Source organism: Phodopus roborovskii, unplaced genomic scaffold, assembly GCF_943737965.1.
Source record: "Phodopus roborovskii unplaced genomic scaffold, PHOROB, whole genome shotgun sequence".
Classification (NCBI taxonomy): domain Eukaryota; kingdom Metazoa; phylum Chordata; class Mammalia; order Rodentia; family Cricetidae; genus Phodopus; species Phodopus roborovskii.
In genome coordinates, this window is record NW_026126407.1 from 21,786,382 (window position 1) to 21,800,297 (window position 13,916).

General features: G+C 39.8%; 1 protein-coding gene and 1 pseudogene across 1 annotated transcript; both read right to left on the reverse strand.

Annotated features, from left to right (window-relative positions):
• Window positions 1-905, reverse strand: LOC127219845 (ribonuclease H2 subunit B-like; annotated as a pseudogene).
• A 1,638-nt stretch (window positions 906-2,543) lies between these two features.
• Window positions 2,544-3,470, reverse strand: LOC127219755 (olfactory receptor 1019). Its single transcript, XM_051181524.1, has one exon. It carries the CDS (start codon window positions 3,468-3,470, stop codon window positions 2,544-2,546), a length of 927 nt encoding a protein of 308 aa, XP_051037481.1.
• Between the last annotated feature and the right edge of the window lie 10,446 nt (window positions 3,471-13,916).

The window sequence follows — 13,916 nt, forward strand, 5'->3', positions numbered from 1 at the left end:
TTAAACTTCTTTCGCTTCTACAGGCTCATCTGATACCTTTAGTTTCTTTGATGGAGGGTTTGGAATTGAAGATGGAGGTTCTGGAAGCTTCAAGGACTTAGATAAGTCATCACTTAATTCTTTAGGGATGTAATCAGAGGTCAGACCATGGGCATAGCCAACATAATCCTCTTCCTTGTCCCTGGAAACCTGATCACCAGAGAAATATGCAGATGACTGTACCCGGGCTCCCACATTGATATCATTGGCTTTCAGTGCTGCCACAGTTTGGTTGACCTTGTTCACCAGCCACTTCAGGGTCTTCTCTGTGCTATACTTGTAGTACTTCTTGCTGTTTACTTCTTTCTCCTCTGTCACATGCCGAAGTGACTTCTCAAGTTCAGGAAATCTCAGCAATCTGGAAACATGTCTTCCACAACCATCTGATCTAAGGGCTGGTACTTCCCCTCTTTGAAGAAGCAGAAACAGAGGATCTATGGGTATTGCAAAGTGGAGAAGGCCCCCGGATTGAGCTGATTGATTTATAAACCACGAATGGTGTTTTTCCTTGAAAACTTTTATTTCAAAGAGCTGCTGCAGACACCTATCAAGTAAGTAAAAGGCTCCTTCCCCTGAGCGTGGGTCGGCCAGTTTTACAAACAGGAGACCACTCTTCGTCTTCTTTGAGGTATCTTTTAAATATTCTGGAAGTAGGAACACGAGCTGCGGCACAGCCAAGTCCCTGTGGTCTCAGCACGTCCTTGAGTTTCTAAAATGCATATTTTTAAAAAACTTAGGCCAATTTAAAAATAACACTGTACCACCACTTTTATGTAATGCAATACATAAAAGAATATCCATTCTATATCATGACATTACCTATCAGAAAGAACTAAAAATAAATTGTTTACCTTCACATTCTCCATGTATATTTGATTCTGTCATATGGACTACATGAGAAAACATATTTATTTTTGTATAGTTTGATGACAATTTAACAGAGGGAAATATCCAAACATTATAACTATTTAAAACCAAAAATTATGATCACATATTTTTTGAGATGGAAGTTAGTTTCCTTTTTTTTCTATTTCTTCCTTCTTTCTTTTTATATTTTTTTCATTTCTTCTTTTTAGAAAATATTCCAGACAGGTTTCTCTGTGTAGCCTTGGCTGTCCTGGAACTCACTCGATAGACCAGGCTGGCTTCAAATTCATAGGGATCCACTTGCCTTTGCCTCCCCAGTGATGGATTCAAAGGCATGCACCACTGCCCTCTTAAGAAAGTTAATTTTCATTATTTTAAATGTTAGATTTTAGATGTGTGACTTCATAGTAAAAGCATTCAACAATAATGTAAGTATCGAGAAACAAAAATTGATAAGTACCCTAAGATACTGAGTTGGGATGGATGATTGTTACAAAGTAAGAAACAGGACTCAGCCTTGTGAATCCTCCTTATAATCCCAGACTTGGGAGGCAGAGGCAGGAAAAGGAGGAGTCAAATAGCACTGCCGAACAATCCCTGAAATACACGAGATGAGGCCACATTTCTCATAAATTGATTTGAGTAAATTTTTTTAATTAGAAAAGAACTTAAATACTTCATTGAAGAGTGGACAGTATCCATTTATAAATGTGTTCACACTAAGGCAAAGGCTTGAACCAAGAGACAAAGGTCTGTGATAGAATCACATAGCAGAGCTTATCAGAGAGACAGTGACATTGGTAATGGGAATTGCTGTTCCTGAAGTACACAAAACCCAAAATGTTCATTTGAGAATTGTAGTGAAGATGCATAGGGCTGACATAGTAAAATCACTTTTTATTATCAATAGAAGATATCCAGTGGAAATCCAATAATAGTACATTATTTACAGTGAAATAGAGGGACAGATACCAGATTTGATTAAGGAGAGACAGTCTATTCCACATGGGGACTTTGCAGCCACTCAATAAAAATGGTGCTCCTGTGAGTTCTTCCAGAGCCTGGGAAGAGAGAGTCAAACAGCCCCTGCTGACCGGCCATTTTCTTGTGTATAAATTCAGGTTCTGCAAACAGAGATGAGACTGGGCAGTTAGAAAGCAGGTTGGCATACTGTTGAACACAAACCACCAAACAGCTTCCTCAGAGGTCAGAGGCCTCTGGTGGCAGACACATATTTGTTTGTTTGTCTTTTTGTCCCAAGAATCTGTCTGGGTATAATTTTTCACTTGATTTAAGCCATTCAGTTTGTTATTTCTGAGAACATTCTGAGCGCATATTTAATTTTTTAATGCTACCATTTATGTGTGAATCTGTATGTAGGTAAGTACACATGGGTCTGGATACCAATGGAGGCCAGAAGACGACAGTGAATCCCCAGGAGCTTAAAGGTCATTGCAGGGACTGTGGTAGTGGCTTCCTGCAGGTTCTGCAACTGATTTGATCAGCAATATCAAGTGTCACAGCAAGAGAAAGGGAGTATGGTGTGTGTGTGTGTGTGTGTGTGTGTGTGTGTGTGTGTGTATAATGCTTGGCTCCAGCAACAGCCATCAAAGCCACACACTATAGTTTTGTAGAACTCAGTACTTCATTCCAGAATAAAGCTTCTGCAGAGCAAACTTCATATCTTTGTTCCTCAGACAATAAACAACCGGATTCAAAGAAGGAGTGAGGACAGAGTAGAAAATAGATGCCAGGGGACCCTGGGTCGGGGAGTACCGAGAGGCAGGTCTCAGGTACACGAAGCTTCCAGTACCATAAAACAAGATGACTGTGGTCAGGTGAGAGGAGCAGGTAGAAAAGGCCTTCCACCTGCCATCCACCGAGGGGATGCGAACAACTGTGGACACGATGCCGGCATAGGAGAGGACCGTGAGGGCGAAGGAGCTCATGACGATGCAGCTGCTGACAGCAAAGCCCACCTCCTCATTGAGGTGGTAATCGGTGCAGGACAGTCTCATGACTGGAGGGATGTCACAGAAGAAATGCTCAATCACATTGGGACCACAGTATGGGAGGGAGAAGGTGTTGAAAGTGTGGAAGGCTGAGTAGATGGCCCCACTCACCCAGGCACAGGCCACCAGCTCAGCACAACATTTCTGGCTCATGATGGTCCCATAGAGCAGTGGTCTGAGGATGGCCAGGAACCGGTCATAAGCCATGGCCGTAAGCAGGAAGCATTCGGTTGCAGAGAGTGTGATAAATATGTAAAGCTGTGCTACACACTCGAGATAGGAGATGACCCCTGAGCCTGTGAAGGATATAACCACTGCCTTGGGGATGGTGGCTGAAGTGTAGCACATGTCCAGGAAAGATAAATTCTTCAGGAAGAAGTACATGGGGGAGTGGAGCCTACTGTCTCTCATCACAGCTGTGATGATGGAGATGTTCCCCAGGAGGCCAAATGTGTAGACCAGCAAGAAAAACAGGACGACCACCAATCTCAGCTGTGGGGCATCTGAGAAGCCCCTGAGGATGAAGTGAGTCACTCTTGTGTGATTGGACATGTCTGCTCAAACTGTGTCCTGGTGCAGGAACCACACAGCTAAGGGAGGGGACAGAAAGAGGAGGCAGGCCCAGAACATGTATGTGTAGCTCCATGTCTACAGAGTCAGGGCTTTCATCAGAAAATCAACATTGTGAATCAGCTCATCTAAATGGCATTTCAAAGAACTGAGGAGGGGGAGGAGACGGAGAGGGAGTGGGAGGAAACGGGGAAGGGAAGAGATAGAGGAGAGAACTTGCCACACCTGCCAACTTCTCTTGCTCTTATATTTTCTATGGAGTCAGTTGTGAAGCAGTTCCGTGTATTTACATTCAATGTATTGAAGCAAATCAACTCATAGACATTTCAATGTTGTTTTAAAGGATAGAGTAGTTTTTTTTAAATTTACTCATTATTAACACATTTCCTTCTTAATATTCTATAGATTTTCTGAATCTCCTCATTTTCTTCTATTGCTGATTCATATCTCTCTCTCTCTCTCTCTCTCTCACACACACACACACACACACACACACCTTCTGTAGTTGTAATTTTACTATTCATTTTTCTTAGACTTTTTAAAATTAAACTAATCATTCTACCAACACCCTTGGGCAAATGTCCTCTGAGGAACACATGTAATGTGAAACATTTGAATTCTAGGTTTCTATAAATCCCCGTTCCCAGAGACGTGGCTTTTGTTTGTTTGTTCTCCTGCTTTTTTTTTCTCTGTAGGTGTGTGATGTAGGAACATGCTGTACTCTTTATCTGTAGAGATGGTCAGTATCTGATCATGAGCCCTCAGTGGACATTAGTGAATGGGTAAACCAAGGCAAGCATGCGTGGTCTCCCTCAGACTTCAGCCTTGAAGCCTAGCTCTGAGTCAGAGCTCTCCATAGACTCAGTTGTGAGCTCACTCATGTGTGTGGGCAAACATAAGCCCCTGGTACTCACTGATGCTGAATATGTAGCCTGTGGATTAGGTTTAGTAGAACATGTTAACATCCATGGAAGTATCTGCTGCTCTGAGCTCTTTTCCTGGTTCATCAGCATCTCTGGAGAAGATATCTGGTGTGACTAGGCTATGGCGTTTGTTAGAAAGTGGTATTAGTGTTGAAGCTATTGGCTAATGTTTGTTGTGAAAGTTAGAAAACATTTGTAACATTTTCCTTTGGGGCTTGTGGAAACTTGTACCTTCTAAGCTTTGAAACAGTGTTCCTCTAAGAATGCCCTTGTTAATGTAGCAAACGTTGACAATATCTTTACATTGTAAATCTCCCCATTTATCCACAAGTGTCCAAAACTTGTAGTTTCTGTCTCTGTAAAACATATTTAATATTCAAAGTGTAACTTGGGTAGGAATCTAAAAGTAATGATAAAAGTGTATATAAGATTGTGATGTGATACTACTAACTTGTATAAATTATGGAATTGTTTTCATTATTGGCACTAATCAGAGTGGTTGCTCTCTATTATAAAAGAGTTTTTTCCTTTATCAATTTCTAAGTACATGGAGTGATTTCTTACTGAAGGCCAGAACAGTAGCAGCATTGTGTTTTTGTCCCTATCTTATTGAAGAAGTATGATGTCAGCTCATCCTTCTGGTTGACAGAGAAGGACTTCTCTCTTTTCTCTACTGTGCAATATTCCGTGTGTGTGTGTGTGTGTGTGTGTGTGTGTGTGTGTGTGTGAACTTTTTATTCATTCCTGCTTTTATGGGCACTTTGATTGTTTTTGTATCTCAGGTCTTCCAGTAGTGCTTCTGTGGGCATGGTAATGCAAACATCTCTTCAGTGTATGGATTTAAATCCTTTTGGTACTTACTCAGAGTTTGTTTTGCTATATCATAGGACTATTCCATTCCTAGCTTTTCTGAGAATTCTGCATTCAGCTTTGTTGTAACTGAAATGGTAAGAAGGTGAGGTGGCGAATGATTATTAGCTTAACTTATAATTCTGCAGTGTGCTCAGGCATCAAAATACACATAAAACCTATTAAATTATCACTAATGAAAAACTGGATACAGGGCTCCAGAGACAGAAGCAGGAGAATCAGAATTTTAAGATCATTCTTGGCTATCTAGAGTTTGAGTGTAACTTGGGATACATTAGGGCCTGTTTAAAAAAATGTTTAAATGCACCAAGAAAAATATATTGGCTACATAGTTCAGTTCAGAATAAATAATGCAGTTGGCCATTATTGTATCTTCAGTAAGGAAGCGAGAAATTAATGCTTGTGTTCAGCCTGATTTCTCCTTTTATACAGTTCAGGGTCCCTGCTCAGGATGGTTCTGCTTCACACATTCTCAGAGGCTGGTCTTAGTGTGAGCAGTCCCTCATAGGTGTGCCTAGAATAGTCTAGGCTATTGTAGATCTGATCAAATTGACAAGTGAGATTAAATAGGCAAGACAGGTGGAGGCCTGCCTTTTCACTCATTAACGGAATTGAGTTATGATATGAACTGAGGAGAAATATCCCCTTGCTGTGTTTTCTGTTGCAGCTTGAGTCCCTAGCTCACCAGAGCACAGATTTCCAGCGTCAACTTCATTCAGATCTCTGGTGTGTTCAGATCCTGCTTTCCCCCAGACTGGCTCATTAACTGAATTTAGATAAATTTTTAAAGGCAGATATTTTGATTGTGTATGTTATATTCAATTCCTATGAGTTTGTAATTTTAGTTCCTAGACACTGTGAGAGAAGGACCAGCTTAGACTCAGGCCAAAAAATAAAAGAGATGATGAAATACAACATTGGGTCACAGAGCCCGTCCTTGGTAACCCAGTCATTGCTCTGAATCCCATCCTCAGCAGGCATTCTCTCTAGAACTGTGACTTAACTAGCTTCTTTGAATTCCACAGATATTACATGGCTTCATTTATTGCAATTCTACTATCAGCCATTTGTACAATTGGTTCTTGGAGAGAGGGGAATTCTGGACATTGGTGGTCCTGATTGTCTGGGAGAGATAACAGGCAGGCTTCATCCAGGAGAGGACGTGTATTGAAGGTTGAAGCTGTCTAGATGGGGGAAGTGTACTCAGGCACAATGAAGGATGGCTCTGAGACACTCATGAAATGGGAGAAATCACTCTATATAACTCTGTGATTTTCTTCTAATCAGATCTTTTAATGATTGTGTAATGAGTTATTAGAAAACTGTCTTAGTTACTGTACCATGTATATCAATAAAATGTTTGGCTTGGGTATGAAGTTTTAAAAGATAGGATCCATCATCATGGTCAAGGCAGGGCAGGGTGAAGTTAGCTAACAGAAAGGTAGACTCAGAAGCAAAGAAAAATGGAATGCTGTGATTTTTGGCATCAGTCTCCCAGACTCTAAATGCAGTCAAGCTGACAATGAGGGCCAGTCTTCACGTAAGCATGTATGGGAACATGCTCAGTCCCTGGCCTTGTGTTAAGCACCATATTTTCCAAGATTCAGAGTCTGTGCCTTCAGCAAACTTCTGTGCAGTTTGCCAGAAATTGTTTACACAGAGCCTATGTCATTTTGAAAATACGTAGGTAAGTAGCAAAAGGTGCCTCCAGTACAGTGTGGGGCACCTTTACACATATTTAAACCAAAGCACTAGCTCAATAGAGTCTGCAGCTCAGGGTTGAAAATCAAAACCTCTTCTTGCCGAGTCTAAATCTTCATTAGCCTTAACCCAGTTTCCTCATACTTTAATGTCTTCCTAGAGCTAATGTTGTTTGCACTGACCATGAAAATACATGCACCAAAGATTCATTTGTATTGTACTTGAGTGTGAATATAATTTCAAAAGAGTATATTGCTTCTGCAATTAAAAAAATCATGAAAAGCATTCATCAAACTATAGCTTAGGTTTCAAAGTAGAATAAAGTCAGAGGTGAAGAACTCACACCCTGGGACCAGGTATCTTTGTGCCTTTTGATTAGGATATTTCTAGGTGTTGGAGTGGGTCAGATGAGCTGCCTGAACACAAGCAGCTAAGGGTGATACTGAGCAAGGGGGTGTTTGTCTTAACTGCCTTGCCTGAGATCTCCCTTCTGGCTCTTCTGATGGTTTAATTTCCTGCTCTTCAGACACTAAGGCTGTGTTTTCATTCTGGTGCCCTCCTGAGCCTCCCATATAAAGACACATTGTTTTCTGTTTGTTCTTTCAATCATCTCTGCAAAGAACAAATGCTGGCCTGACCTAACCTTGGTAAGGCACTCTATGTACAGCCCACTATGGTTATTGAATGACTCCAGTCCTCAGGAATCTAACGTTTAACATGGATAGGAAACTTCCTTCTTAAACAGAATTCTGTGAGGCCCTCACAGTTTCTAGAAGCAGCTGATGCATTGGACTTGCTCAATAAATTTGACTTCTGTTTGATCTTTCCTCTGGCAATTTGGTTTCTTTTGGATTCAAGTTTACCCTATGCCAGTTCCAGCTTTTCTTGGGCTGTGAGATCCACAGCATGCAGGACCCTACTTCTGAGTGCTGTGCATCATAGGATGCAATTCATGATTCCTGCAAACTCAGACAGCTAACCATTGAGATATGTGAATATAGTTAAGAGGATAGTTTTAAGACAATATCATTAGTTACTTGGCTTTGAATTCACACCCCAGTCAAGAAGACCTTAAACTTGTTCCCTGCCTGTACCTCTGAAGTAGCTGGGCTGACAGTCTTGTGCCATCAGTCCATTGTCAATATTCTGAGTCAGACCAAAGATACTTGAACAACTTTAGAAACAATAATTATAGCAGTTGCTATTCCAATATGTTAACAAGCCCATTAAGCAAAAATCACTTGTTTATCTTGTGCCCATTTGATGATATACTAAGAGACAGTGGTGCAATCATACTCAGAGTAGTTGTGATATAAAATTGCTCAGCTTTTTCATAAAAATTTCTCTAATTTATAGACCTTCAACTTTCCTAAAAGAAGTACAAGTTGATAGATACACGATGAGCACATTGCTTGCAGTTATCCACAGAGAAGTTTTTTGTTTGTTTTTAATCCCAATCTGCCCTTACCTGGTAGAGCAATGCCTACTTTCTGTGTCTAAATGTCATCAGGTGATGAACCAGACAGGTAGGACTGTCTTAGGCAGTAAGTCAGATGCCCTGGCAAGGAGTTGCTGGAGGTGTGGATGGATGAAGCTGTCTGATTCCATTTGCATGTCTTAAATATTGTGAAGGGATTCACGATTCACCTTCCTGTTTATCTGGGAAAGGAGATAGCATGCTTTGAGCTACCTGGGGAGCTTGCTCAGGGAATATGTTTGGTTTCTGTCAGGTTCCATTGACTAAGACTTCTCAGGGTCCCTGTGGATTACCATAACCAACTTAAAAAATGTTTCCTGGGGCCACATGAAAATGCCAGTTGGTATAACAAAACTATGGTCTAATTTTTCAGAAAACTAAGATTTAAGGCTCTATGAAATAGATATTTATTTTAACACAAAACATCTGTATTATATACAGGCCACACATACGAAATTGTGAAATAGGAACTCATCATTTTCTATTTTTTTAATTTTCTTTTTTTATTTTTTATTTAATTTATTATTTTACATGTCGATCCCAGTTCCCTCTCCCTCCCTCACTTTTACCCTCTCTGCCCTCTCACATGCACCCTCCCCTCCTATCCCCCCACCCCAATTCCATATGTAGGGGAATGCCATCCAGTTGGGGTCATGTAGATCTGACAGGTCATGTGAAGTAGGGACTAGGACTTCTCTCCTGTCTCTAGGTTAAGGCAGTTATCCCTCCATGGGGGATGGTGAACTCATCATTTTCTTTGCCCAAGTTCTTAGGGTACTTAGAAGCATTAACCAACTCCATTACACTCTTATATCTGCTTCTATGATATGTGACCCCAAACACTTGATCTCTCAAAGCCTTGTCTTGCCTGACAGATACCCATGGATAACGTAATTTAAATGACAGATATACTATTACATGCCATAAATGATGAATTCCACAATTAATTTTTTGTCTATTGCTTACAACAGGATCTATCATATTTTTAAATACACTAGATTGGTGGACAGAAAACAAAACCCAGCACTGATGGGGCTAGGAAGGAGGACTATGAACTTGAGGCCATCCTGGGCTGTGTAGCAGGGACCTGTCTAAAGACAAAGAAGTGTGTGTGTGTGTGTGTGTGTGTGGGTGTGTGTGTGTGTGTGTGTGCACCTGCACTACTGGCATTTTCTCTACAGTATCTACTCTGGTACAGTTTGTTTTTTGAGTTTTGCCAAGGTCATTGTAGAAACACAAATATAAATGGAAACACACAAATCTGAAGTCTAAAGGTCTATGCTGTGTGAAGTTCATGTGACCAAAGCTCTGGTTAAGCAAAACTTGACCATTAACTTGGGTGTCTTTCGTACCTCCTCCCAATCAACATACCTCCAAGGATAAGCTGGAGGTAATCTGAAGATCAGGGCCCAAATTTGCAAATATGCTCTGACTGACATTTGCATCTGGCTTCTTTGACTTACATTTTGTATGTGAGACTCATGCATGTTGTTACCTATATTTCTAATATGTGTCATTATATATTTCCAAGTTTTGTTATTTTTAAGAAGGCCATGCTGATAAATATGGGCCAGACATATAAAGAGCTCAATTTATAGCATGAACATAAAAATTTAAATATGGGCAAAATACTGGAATAGTATTTATCAAAAGACATACACTTGCCCAATAGGTACAGAAAACATACTCAAAATCACTACTAGGGACGTGTTTTAACATTGTTGCTTTTCGAATGTAAAGTTTGCAAATATTGTCTTTCCCTTTAGCCTCATTGGATTGATTCTCTCCTTTGCTATGCAAGGTATTTTTGGTTTGATATAATCTTACTTGACTTGATCACGCCAGACCACCTGAAACAGAGTACAATTTCATAAAAATTTCTCTAATTTATAGACCTTCAACTTTCCTAAAAGAAGTACAAGTTGATAGATACACGATGAGCACATTGCTTGCAGTTATCCACAGAGAAGTTTTTTGTTTGTTTTTAATCCCAATCTGCTCTTACCTGGTAGAACAAAGAGTACAAGGTGATCCTACATTCAAAACAGCTGGACAAAGCAGCCCTACAGACTACAGCCAGGATTTCTGAATCTTCTTCGATTCCCCCATGACAGCACCCCTTACCAGCAGGAAGTAGTTTGGAAAGAACGATGCCCAAATTCCCAAATATTGTGTATAAATGTTTGTTTTCATTTAATTGGACTTTGTTATATAAAATAAAAAAAATAATCTTACTTGACCATGTTTGCTTAGTTGCCTGTGATTTGGTGTCATGCCTCCCAAATCAGGTCCAGCCCCAAACCATGGAGGTTTTCCTATATATATTTTTTTCAATTTGTTTACAGTTTGGTCTTATATTTAATCCTGCAATTCATTTAGGCTGATTTTTAGATGTGGGGTGAGGTAAGTGTCTAATTTCATTCTTCTCCATGTGGACACCCTTTCTCCCACAACATCAGATTTGAAGAGACATTACTAACCCATCAAATGGTTTTAGTTATAGCAGTTTTATATCATATTTTTTTATACTTGCAACTAAAAGCACATAGTACTTTGAAGAAAGAGCCTAAAATGGATGTAGGCATTTACAGCAAACAGATTTCCAACATATTGACAAGAACAGGGGTGCTAGGAATAGGGTACCCAGGGCTTGGCACATGCCAATAAAAACAAAACAAATCCCGACAGTCTCCCATGTCTTGGTGGAGAGACTTCTCACTCCTAACTTGTATACTTCTCAGAGGAGTAAAGCAAGTAAACAGGCCCGGCTCATGAGGAGAACAGCTTCTCCATTCAGACCAATGATTCATGAAGTGGCCGCATGCTCACAGGGAGACTCCTGTCTGAACACTTCAGAGATGAACAACAGCCAGACTTTGACCTAGGAACTAGGATGGTGGCTCTGCTTAACGAAGTGTCTAACAGCCACACTCAGTCAGGAGTACCACCTCCACATAGCGAGGACAGGACCTGGACTTGCCCTACCAGAGGGAATGTCTGGCATAGCGAGGACAGGACCTGGACTTGCCCTACCAGAGGGAATGTCTGGGAGCACATGTCCAGTGGACTTCAGTCCCAGCCAGCAGTTCTACCCGATGCATACATAGTTCTATCTTTGGTCTCACAAGATAATAGAGTCCAGCAGGTTCCCTCACCCAACAACAGAGCAAAGGCAGCATCTTAGCAAGTTAGAGAGGTGATGAACACTTTGGATGTCCCATATCATCTCCACATGGCCTTTAAGTATCTATCCTCAAAGAGCATCTGTAAAAGCCAAAGTGTTTGCGTTGTCTTCAAGTGCACAGAAAACACTAAGACACAAGGGATGTGAAGACCCAAAGGATCATGGCATCTCAAAAAAATGTAACATGATAGAACAAGACCCCAAATGAAAAACAAAACCAAGAGAGCTCCAATAATGGGCCAGAAAGAGATAGAGGTTGGTAACATTTTAAGGTAACATTTTAAGACTGAGAAAGAACTCCTGGCCATACTTCTAAAACAGGTCTATGAGTTACAAGGATGTATACATATCCATCAAAGGGTCCAAGTTCAGCTGTAGAGCTGTAGAGCCCTCCAGCAAAGCACAGAGTGCAACACATCAAGTCACATTAGTTTCTGCCTTCCAAGTTCATATGGAAGCTGTACTTAAAAGCCATCATATGTGATATAAAACATTCACACTTTTTGTCTTGAACTTTTAGTTTGCATTGTTTCAGTATCAGTCACAAAAACTTTAAACACATTCACTTACTCCCTAGCCAAAGAGAGAAAAGGAACTCCAGAATACAATACTATGTAAATAAATATAACATTATTTTTCTTAATACACATGAATACATTTAATTCAGCACAATTATGGAAGCTACTAGACTTTGCATTATTGCACTGAGTTCATTACTTGGATTTAGATTACATCGAACAGTGAACAAATATTTGGTAGTTGATAATTGAAGAATATGTGTGGGGAATTTAAGGAATGCTCAAGACACATAAAGCAAGAGCATTTTTTATTTTATTTTGGTTTTTTGAGACAGGGCTTTTCTGTGTAACAGCTCTGGCTGTTCTGGAACTCACTTTGTAAACCAGGCTGGCATCAAACTCATAGAGATCTGTCTGCCTCTGCCTCCTGAGTGCTGGGATAAACGGAGTGCACCACCACTGCCTGGCTGCAAGATTGTTTTTTAAAAGGTGTAAACATCGAAAAATTACAATTATTAATTACCAACAGCTGTCTAATTGGATGTTAGACATGCTCTCAACAGCAGTGAATTCATGTATGGTACTACATACCTTGTTAAGTACCCATGTCTATAGAGGTCATAGACTGTAGTGGAGAACCCAGCATTGCCATCTTACTAAACGAGTATGATTTTTGTCTTCAAAATACTTATAGCCATAGGTCAGTGTAGCTCTTACCCCTCATCAAAGAAACTTTCTTTTGAAGTATATAGGAATTACTACAGACATCTACAACTGGCTAAAATGCAGAGTGGTACCAGCCCTAACTGGATACATCCATAGCATAACCCTGCATCCAAGAGTCAAAGAAAAGCATGGAAGAGGGACAGAAAGATTTTGAGACATGGAGAACCCGCCGAGAGATCATGTCTTCTAGACATGACAAGGAAGCTGTACCCAAGAAATCCCAGTAATATGGTTGCCTAAATAAGAGAAGTCTCAAGAGGAATTGGATAGGGAATAGGGAGGGGAGGAAATGATATAAATACGGTATACCTGTAGAAAATTCTCAAAAAAAAAAAAAAAAAAACCTAACCAAACAAAACAAAACCCTAAAACCCTAAAAGAACTTCAGTGAAAAAAGGTACAATTAAATAATAAAAATTGTAACATATCAACATAATAACCTATACTTAAAAACATTTTTAATAAAAATTTTACAAGGACATCTTTTTATGTGATATCTTGCATTAATGTACAATTTATATTTTATTTGGGTTAATTATTATGGCATATGGATTTTTCAATGTTAACAGCTTCAGCAGCCAAACAGCCAAAATTTTTTCACTTGAAAAATTAATATTGATTGTTTTCAAAACAGAAGTGTATACCCACCAAATTTCTTTGTTTCTTTTTCTTTTTTAGAGATAGAGTCTCACATAGCTCAGGCTAGCCTCAAACTATGAGGATGACCTTAAACTGCTGATTCTGACTCCACCTCACAAGTTCTGGATCACAGGGCACACCACCACTTCTCATAAACCTCAAATGGGCTTTGACTTTCACTGAATAACTCAATGCATTCTTCTTGTTATTTGACTTGAGGCTATTATTTTCTCAGTGACAAATATTCTTTAGATTCACATACTCATTAACTTAACAACTGAGAAGATGGATATCTGGAAGAATACATATTAATTGATGAGAATGCAAATTAATACAGTCATTTTGGTAAATACCATGAAAGTTGTTTGCAAGACTAAAAGTAAAGTTAAT